This window comes from Magnolia sinica, chromosome 4 (assembly GCF_029962835.1).
Source record: "Magnolia sinica isolate HGM2019 chromosome 4, MsV1, whole genome shotgun sequence".
NCBI lineage: Eukaryota > Viridiplantae > Streptophyta > Magnoliopsida > Magnoliales > Magnoliaceae > Magnolia > Magnolia sinica.
Genome location: NC_080576.1, coordinates 21,707,924 through 21,717,320, shown reverse-complemented (window position 1 = coordinate 21,717,320; position 9,397 = coordinate 21,707,924). Strand labels below are relative to the sequence as shown.

The 9,397-nt window shown below is 40.2% G+C and overlaps 1 protein-coding gene across 1 annotated transcript; it reads left to right on the top strand.

Annotated features, from left to right (window-relative positions):
• The first annotated feature begins 604 nt into the window (after positions 1-604).
• Positions 605-7,222, top strand: LOC131242740 (RING-H2 finger protein ATL58-like). Its single transcript, XM_058241576.1, has 3 exons — positions 605-1,597; positions 1,695-1,780; positions 6,724-7,222. The coding sequence occupies exons 1-3, from the start codon at positions 1,391-1,393 to the stop codon at positions 7,052-7,054; spliced, it is 624 nt and encodes a 207-aa protein (XP_058097559.1). The 5' UTR covers positions 605-1,390; the 3' UTR covers positions 7,055-7,222.
• Positions 7,223-9,397: the final 2,175 nt, after the last annotated feature.

Here is a 9,397-nt window from a genome sequence, read left to right as displayed (position 1 = left end):
TTATGAGTGGAACCGCCCTTGCGTACGTTCATTTCCAACGCGGGAACCATCTTATCCATCGCTCAGATGCCCCCAGATTTCCTACTTAACACGTGGACTGTGTGTAAGGGAGCGTGTCCAATCGATCCATCCGAACCGTACATTAGGTCGAGTATACATTCCATGGGCTACCTTGCACAAATTAAAATGATCAGATGATCCAAACCATCGGAATGTCGGCCTTCTTTCCATAACCATTTGTTCTCAAGCTATAGAGATCTAGGTGGCCAAAACCATCTTTACCGTCCATTATATATCCTATTGATCGGACGCATAGAATCATCTGATCAGTGTGATTTTTTCACGGTGGCCCATAAGATATCTGTTGGACCTAATGGACAACCAGGATGGATGGAATGGGCTATTCAAGTGTCTCTATGGAAACTAGAAGCACTGTAACTTACAGAACAATGAGAGCACTGGTTCGTGATGTTCTCGTCTTCGAAAACGACGTAGATAGATCTTCATATCCAACCCAAATCAGCAGATTCCGTTTCTGGGTGTTTTTTACTTTCAACAGAAAATATCGTGGGTTTTTTTTTTTATCCTGTCCTATTTGTTCTTATAATTTCTACTGATTTTTTTTTTTAAAATTCTTTCCTGAACTTCCAGAAAGATTTTACAGTCAGTTACTTTCGGCCAAAACGGTTGAAAAGACCATTTTCCATTTGGGTTTTTACTCTCAGATCTAAGGTGTGCATTTAAAGAAATTCCTCAAACACCCCTCCATTTTTCTTACCTTTTCTGACAAACCCATCTCCCACTTCTTTCTCATCTCATTGTTTGTACTGTTTTGCAGTCTTCTTTATCTTTCTGTATTCAGCTTTCATTTGGGTTTTTGATTAATCAGCATGAATGCATAAGATTTTTCTTTTCTTCCAAATCAGTTTCCCTTTTCAGTAGTTTCTCTACCTTTTTTGCTGCCGTTATTGTTGTTTTTTTATATTTGGATTATCCAGTGTTTTTGCACTTCAACAAGTCAGGGGTATTCTTTCTTTTCTTCTTCATTTATAGAGTTTGTTTGGATCTGACTGAGATTCTTCCTGACAGGCACTTTCCTTTTTTCTTCTCCTTCTTCTAATTGAGAATTTCATTTGGGTTTTTCCATCTGATTTCTGATATCCTGATTTGGGTTTCTCTTGTTTGTCTAATTAACATCTCCTTAACATTTTCCAGGTCATAACTAGGTTTCCTTATCTGGGATCTCTTAATTTTGTTCTCTAATTCAGCAATTCGTGTAGATTTTCCTCGCAAGATCTGGTTTTCCTGAACTGGGTTTTCTCAGATTTTATTTTCTCTTTTTAATGATTTATAGGATTTTGTCAGGATTTTATCCTTGACGGGGTTGGTGATGTCTTATAGTTCAGACCCACCTGCTTGTTGCTCAACAGCTTCACCTGAGTTGAAACTGTACCAAGCCTTTATATTTTCAGTCCCCATTTTCTTCACCTTCATCCTCTTGCTGTTGTTTTACTTGTTCTACCTGCGGCGACAGAGGGTGGATTGGTCCTCGTTGCGGATGAGGAGTTCATACCAAGGCAGGGGACTCACTTCTCGAGTAAGCTTTCTAGCCATGGTTATTCTCTAAGTTCATCAGTTTTGTGCTCTTATGCAAGTATTCATACTTTTGTTATCATTTTTTTCGTTTGCTTTAGCCATCCAATTCGGGTTTAAAGAAAGAGCTTCGGGAAATGCTTCCGATAGTGGTGTTCAAAGAGAGCTTCTTGATCAGAGAAACGCAGTGAGTTGTACAGAATTGCATTGCATTGCTTGGTTGTTTACTGTTTTCTAGTATTGATCAGTTATAAAAAGGCTGTAGATTAGCTTAACATACAATGCCTGTCTCACTTGCCAACGCGTCATGTATGTAGGGATTCCCAGCCTTTTAGAAAGGTGGGCCCCACTATGAAGATTAGCTGGTGCAAACATCAGGCAGCCACATGAACAATTGGTAGGACTGGTTTGAACCGTCCTTTGGTTTCATACAAGATGGCCTGTCTGATGAGTGGACCGGCCCGTTTTTTCCACCAGGTGATCTTCATGGTGGGGCCCACCTTTTGTATGGCTCAGGCATGTTGGCATGTGAGATGGGCTGTATGCTTAAGCTAACCCACAAATGATTGCTGGTGATTGCTCTTCATTGCTATGTGGAATTTGGTGTGATTTATTTTTCTTTGAATTTCATAGCATTTTGTGGTCAATGCTGGAGCAGTTATATGATGGAACCTTCACTGTGTGGATGGATGGCCCTGTATGTAGTCTGCCCTACAATGGTCAACAACCAAAAACAATACCGACTGATGATAAAATCCCAGCCATTAAATTGATATGCCTTCGAGCCAAAGGCAAATTAAAGCTACCAGTTGGCATTCAGTTTGAAAATTCATGGAAAGATGATGGCTAGGATCTTCTTACTCATGTGGGTTTTTGAAACGTGGGCCATCCAGATTAAAGCCAGCATGTACAGTGGAGAGTGGACTCCATCGTATTTGTAGATGATAGTCTGATGTGAATATGAAGCCACCTCAATGCAATTTGTGTGCTTAATTTGGTACTTGTGATCTATAGTAAGTGGGTTGCATTGTGAGTGATTCTTTAGTTACAGTGTTTGATCATTTTGAATGCTCAAAGACAAAATTCAACTTTGAAGTTGGTGTTTTCAATCTCGTGTTTGAATCAATGAAAAACGCACCAACTTTATAAAAATTCAAGCTGGCCTAGAATTTGATCAAAGTGCATTTTTTTTATATACAATCTGAGTTGGGAGTTCCCATACTTGAACCTGGACAAACTGAGTTGTCCTGGCCAATCTCTGGGTTGACTTGCAAGTTTGGAATGTTGCTTACTGCTTGTGTGTGAGATTGTTTTATGCTCAGATATTAACAAATTCATTATAACTTTTCAGTAGGATGACTTTGAAATGTAAATACTAGATTATATCAATGCAATTTATGCAATAACTCAGTGCTTCTGAGATGTTGGATATTCAACTTGACAAGTGAAGATATCTTTTGAAGTTTCATTCTTAGAGGCATGCTGACTCAGTTCAACTGTGAATTGTGAATGACTTTCTCTAGTATTCAAAAATCTCGATAAGAGTTCTTGAATTAGAGTAACCATACCAAAAAATCTCACTCAATCAACTTGATAAAGGTTTACATTCAGGTAGTCAGGCGAGTTTCAGCTCTACAGTCTTTGGTCATTAGAAGGATCCAAATTGAGTTTGGAGCATAATAAGGGCCCCATTTGGACACGCCCTCTAAAGGGGTGTTTGAGTCATAAAATCCCCTCTGAGCCAAACTGAGGTTTTTGATGTGTGTTTTAATGCACAATGCAAACCCATTTCCGCATCCTGCTAGCAAAATAAGCTTAAAATGCCGATTCGACAAAAACCAATCCAATTGGTTTTCGTCGAGTTGGCCGAAAAAGCAGGCTTGAGAACCCCTTCTGTGGAAACCCCTTTTTCACACAAGTGTGTCCAAACGGGCCCTAATCTTGTTTACACTGATCATCTGTTTTTCCCCATATTTCAACCTTGAGGTCAAATGATTGTTGTAGAACACAATGTCCTGACTAGAGCAGTCATAGTCGGTGAAATGATTGTCAAAATTTTTGTCATGTGGGCTGAACATGTCTTCTAACTTTGGAAAGTTAAAACCCCATTATTGGCAATGATTATGTCCTCCCACAGAGGAAAATCCCACGTCGCATCTCGTTTCCAGTCAAATGAATGTCCTGACCCTTCAAAGCCCATGATTCACAGTAGCGCATGTGCACAAAACTGTGGATCGTAAATGACTCTATCTTTTGATTCCTCTGAAGTACGTGATGCAGATGTTGGGGCATGTTTGATTTTCTTAGGTAAATGTAAATGCAGTGGAAATGGACAATAATTATTTCCTTGGGTAATTACCTTCATCGTTACCTATGTTGATTTGACTCCTACTTTTTTCAACACAAAAATCGAGGAGGCTGCCAAATATAGGGGGGGAATCATGATGTATGTGGATTATCCACACCGTCCATCCATCTTGCCAAGTGAATTTAGGGCATGAGCCAAAAAATGAGGCAGATTCAATGTTCAAGTGGACCACACCACAGTAATAATGTAATCAAACACTTACCGTTAAAAACTTATTGGGGCCGCTGTTTACTTTGGTGTGGGCCACTTGAATGTTGGATTTTTCTCATTTTTCAGATCATGCCTCAAAATGTTATGGTAAAACCAATGGACGATGCGGATATGTCATATACATGATGGTGGGGCCCACAAATTTATGCCAGTCATTTTGGACCGTTTTTCAAAGCAATAATACCCTGGTATTTTCAAACAGGTGAAATTGTAATAATTGGCTATTTACAGGGTATTTACTCTGAATTTGGAAAATCAAACGGGCCCTGTGCAATGGTGCAAGCAGCAACCGAAAACATCATGTTGCTACCTGCTGGTCTAATGCCTCTTTGATTACTTGTTTCATCAACCTACTTCCTTGTTGAGTGCTTGTGAATTTCAATTTAGTTCATTAAGGAAATGTGTTAAAAGAATGCGGGAAAACTCGGTGTCCAGTTAATAGAAACTCAATAGAGTTGATGCTCTTTTCCTTCTTTTTTTTTTTTGAGAGATAATGCAAAATTTATTGAAAGAAAAAAGGAGAAACAGAAAGGGGAGGGAACTGGCCCGCTGAGGTAGTGGAAAAGCAGCCCTCGAAAGGAAAAAAAGAACAGAAAAAACTGAAAAAGAAAAACTCAATAGAGTTGATGCTTGTGAATTTCAATTTAGTTTATCAAGGAAATGTGTTGAAACAATGTGGGAAAACTCGGTGTCTATTTAATAGAAAGGTCTGGCATTTGTGTGATAACTTTGGAGTTTGGTCTTGGTGTCAAAAGCCATTCAAACTGAGATGACTCGGCCTAGTTCTAAGTGTGGCAATATGTTAGACAGACACTGTAATTCAAGCAAATCATGCTAGAAACTGTTGAAGACTAATGGAGAGGGCATTACCATGCAGATCTCTAGTCTCTGCAGTTTAGGTTCTCAGGTGTACTGGACCATTTTTAGGGCCATTCTCATCACATATGGGGCCCATGATTTGGCAATTGTCGATCGCATGGTTGGTAAATGCTGCAGGAATCTCCACGATTGAAAGTTACTTTCCAAAATAACAAAAACCATCCTGAGTATTGGCTGTTTTACATCTAGCCCCACGATAAAAGGGGATGCATATGATGGTTTTGGATAGACTCTGCTTTGTATAAATGGAGTGAAAAGCCAAGTTGATTGACTTGGCCAGTCAGTATTACATCAAGAAGATTTTTCTCATCCATGTAGAATCAAATTTGGATTTTTCTTATCGAAATTCGAGTTTTTGAACATTCCTAGTTTTAAATAAACAGTATTCTTCACCCTTCTTCTTTTTTTTTAATTTTTTTCTTTTTCAGGCCACTTCCCTCAGCTATGCTCATTGGGAATGGCTTTTTTTGTATATGCGGGGGTTGAAATGAAGGGCAGTTTAATAATTTAATGTTATTAGGGAGAAAGGATAGGTTATATATTATAGCAGGGTGTGTGAGAATAGACACATTTTTTTTAGAAGTGTATGCATCTCATCTCGGTTATGGTCCATTGTATCCCATGTATGGAACTGTAATCTATGTATGTCGGTAAGGGCAGGTGTGTTGCAATATCGAATAATATCTAAGGGTATGCCACCCACTTAGTATATGAATATTGTTTCTTACAACCATAAGATGTAGAAAAATAGAAGTAAACAGAAGTACATGAAAACTATAAAAAAGGGAAACGCATTAGTTGGGGTGCAAGTGGGTTTGGTCGAAATGGTTGGACATTCAACCCAACCCGACACTAAATGCATTTGGATCTGAAATTGAACACACAGGGTCAGGTCTGGGTCCAGAACACCGTTGTGATTGTCAAGTGGATCGGATCTGGAACCTTTCAAAGTTGACCTGACTGAACCCCCTCTGATCGTACTTCTAAATGGATTCAGAAATAGACACAATTTTTTTCCTACCTGAACTCAGTCTAGAACCAACCCTTAAAATCTGTTCAATTTAGGCAATCAACAAAAATGTAAAAAACCTACCTTATGAAGACGTAGTTCTATGCTTAACAAGAAGTCTATGTTAATGAGGAATAGTAGACCAGCCCGACTTAGATCTGGCCTATAGTGAAATGTGTTGGTTTGGATCCTCTAAGTTTAGACCCAACCCAAAACCAACTTATTTGTACTTGTGGACCTGACCCATGTATTAATGTATTCGATCTAAGGCTGGCCCAGTTCATATGGTATTACTGAAGTTACAGCCCTTGATAGAGTAGAATGGCGGAACAGGATTCATGTAGCTGACCCCAATTAATTGGGATTAGGCTTTGATGATGATGATGATGATCTAAGGCTGGCCCACTTTTTAACTAGGACAGCTTGGCAAATTTGCGCTCCTCAAAGATACTACCCGAAAAATGTATAATGAAAGATTTGATCTTAGTTTAACATAATTAACACAGATTCTGCACCACTATAAGATGCATTCCTTTGTTTTGGACTCATGAAGTCCTTTAAACTACACAAATCATGACAATGACACCAGTGTTAAGATTTTTATTATTTTTATTATTATTATTATGTATATTGTAGCTATTCATGGCTACCCTACCATTTGCAGATGTTCGGTTTGCTTAGGGGACTACAAAGCCAATGACAAGCTTCAACAGATACCAGCATGCGGGCACACCTTCCACATGGATTGCATCGACCTTTGGCTCGCCAACAACACCACCTGTCCTCTCTGCCGGCTCTCGCTTCTCCCAGCCACCAAAGCGGCCTCGGATCCTCCAAGCGATATTCCAGTAGCCCAAACCATTCAAATTCAACCCGATGAACCATCTTCGGAGAGCAGTGCAGATGGAGTTGTTCAAAGAGCTGAGGCTGAAGAATGCCTCTCTAATGAGGTTAGTTCTGTTGTGATTGATGTTGAAACACATGTGCAATGTTAGCTAGAATGTTGTTGTAACATAGTTTCTAGAGGATCTCATGTTCATCTGGTCAGTCTGCGATTTTCATGTCTATGCATGCATGCATTTGGAATGTGTGCATGCATGCTTGTATATAATGTGTATGTATATTATGCATACGTGTCTTACATAGCATGTTAATTTTTTTGAGGTTTGGTAAGCCCATATGTGTGTATGAGCAAGCCAAAGTGGCTTTGAGATCCAACCCGTCCATTGGGTGGGTCCCATTGTATAGGTGCCCTTCGCTGAAAAGGTCAGGCCAGTGTACCAGAACTGTAGCTCAACTGATCAGGGGAGAGAGATTATGTTTCGTGAAGGGCGTCTGCATTGTGTGGCCCATATGATGGATGGCTTGGATCTTGCACATTTTCCAAAATGGCATATGGGGTGGTGTGTACATTGGGCAATATTGTAATATTTGTGGGCTTCGCTAAGCTATGGTATTTTAATATATTTTTAGCCAGGTCTCATGTCCTACCAGTTGGACCGCCAATTTAATTTTCATCCTATCATCTCGACTGTGTGCATTTGACAATCATCTAGGGTGATCTGAACCATTGGTCAGGTGGATCAAAACATGGATGAGATACTACATGCAATGGGAAAAGTTTCCAACGATTATACAGCTAGGATCACTCAATTGACTCAATTGGACGGCCTATGCACTGCGAATTCCCTGGACAATTGTGTGAGGGAAATGGACGGTAAGAGTTAAAAAATAATAATTAAAAACAAAGTCCGACGGTCCAGATTCAGTATAGATGTGTGGCTCACTTGATGAATATTGTACCTTAGTTTTGGGCATGTGGCATGGTCACAGTTTGCACCATCCGATGAATTGCCCAGATTCAGCCCAGATCGATCTGATCCGTGCCATTCAATGGTGGAAACCAGGCCTCAGCATAGTCTGTGATGTGGTTCCCGCATTCTATCGAGAAAAAACGTAAGACGAGAATGAGTCAACATGTGCAGATAAACGTACGTAACCAGGGCCCAGTCAAAGCCAAAATGTCCATTTCGATGCTTAGGACCATGTCCTGATGGAGAGAGACTCGAAGGCCTGAGGGATGGCCCATGCATTGGTGGGCCCCACGGACGGAAACTTTGGTGTCATGGACGATAACCAACCGTTCGTTTTTCTTTCCACACTAACTTGTACGTTGCACTAATAAGATATTCCATGCGGTGCCCACCGGTAATAATGATTTGTATTATGATCATATGAGTAATTACAATATTTGTGTTGGCCCACCCGAGATGTGCATGTGGGATCCAGACCGTATATCTGATGCTGCTCCTCATATTTGTCATACATGCCAAGAATCATCCCTACCAACAACTAATGTAGGGCACACCACTTAGCAATGTGGAATCATGCCTAAATCTATATGTTCACTTCTTGTGGCCCACGTAAATTTTGAAATGGCTTGATTTCAGGTGTGTGTCTTTTTATCCTCATAAGGGGCACTTAATGACAAGGTTGGATGACATATAGATAGTACTGTGAACCCCACATTCCATCTGGAAGTTTCTATGGTGGGTATCCTGTTGAAATCTACACCATTGTTGGCCCACCTGAGTTATGGATCAGGCTAGATTATGGGACATGGGTCTAATATTGAGGCCCACATCCAATGGACGGGTTGGATGGCACTCATACATCACTGACTTGAACATATGGTTTGTTACCATACGTTAGAAGCGCATGTGATCATTCCCTCTGTCCAGATTTTCTTTTCTGGCTGTCCATATCTTGCGTGCACTGACCAACCATAAATGGCTGTGACAAGAAGCATCTAGATCCACGTATTAAGGACCAAGATAACGAAATTTGTACGTCTTGACCGTAGGATCTGAATTTGGATTTATTTGGACCGTTAGATCTTCGTGATCTAAACGACACTCAAGGCACCTTTAGCTCGATCCGAGTCCATATGCCTGCTATCTAAAGGAGATAAACTTCACCAATCTAAACAAAAAGAAAGAAATCAAACATCATGTCATATCCATCGATATAATTAAAGAGAATGGCCCACTGTAATCGCTTAAAGACCTTTCTTTTAATATCTGCGTCCCACCACTTGAAACTTGCCGAGTGCAATGTCCATGTGTCACAGTCATCCAGTTAAGATGGGATGGTTGTTGACGTCTCTCACACGACGAGGTTTACGTATATTACTTTAATCGGCGAAAACGACGGAAAGGAGAGGAGGGTTATTTTATACTCTGCCTGCTTGTGGTGGTTGATAAGCAGTCACCAGAAATTGTCCACATGGCACATATTAAGTCAATTAAACCGCACAAATTTGGAGATAGATCAAAAGT

What these genes read in the sequence shown, in the direction of transcription:
- LOC131242740 (XM_058241576.1), top strand. Translation starts at nt 1,391, where the DNA reads ATGTCTTATAGTTCAGACCCACCTGCTTGTTGCTCAACAGCTTCACCT. An exon ending in GCAGGGGACTCACTTCTCGA is followed by an intron (nt 1,598 to 1,694) that starts GTAAGCTTTCTA and finishes CGTTTGCTTTAG; the next exon opens with CCATCCAATTCGGGTTTAAA. An exon ending in TTCTTGATCAGAGAAACGCA is followed by an intron (nt 1,781 to 6,723) that starts GTGAGTTGTACA and finishes TACCATTTGCAG; the next exon opens with ATGTTCGGTTTGCTTAGGGG.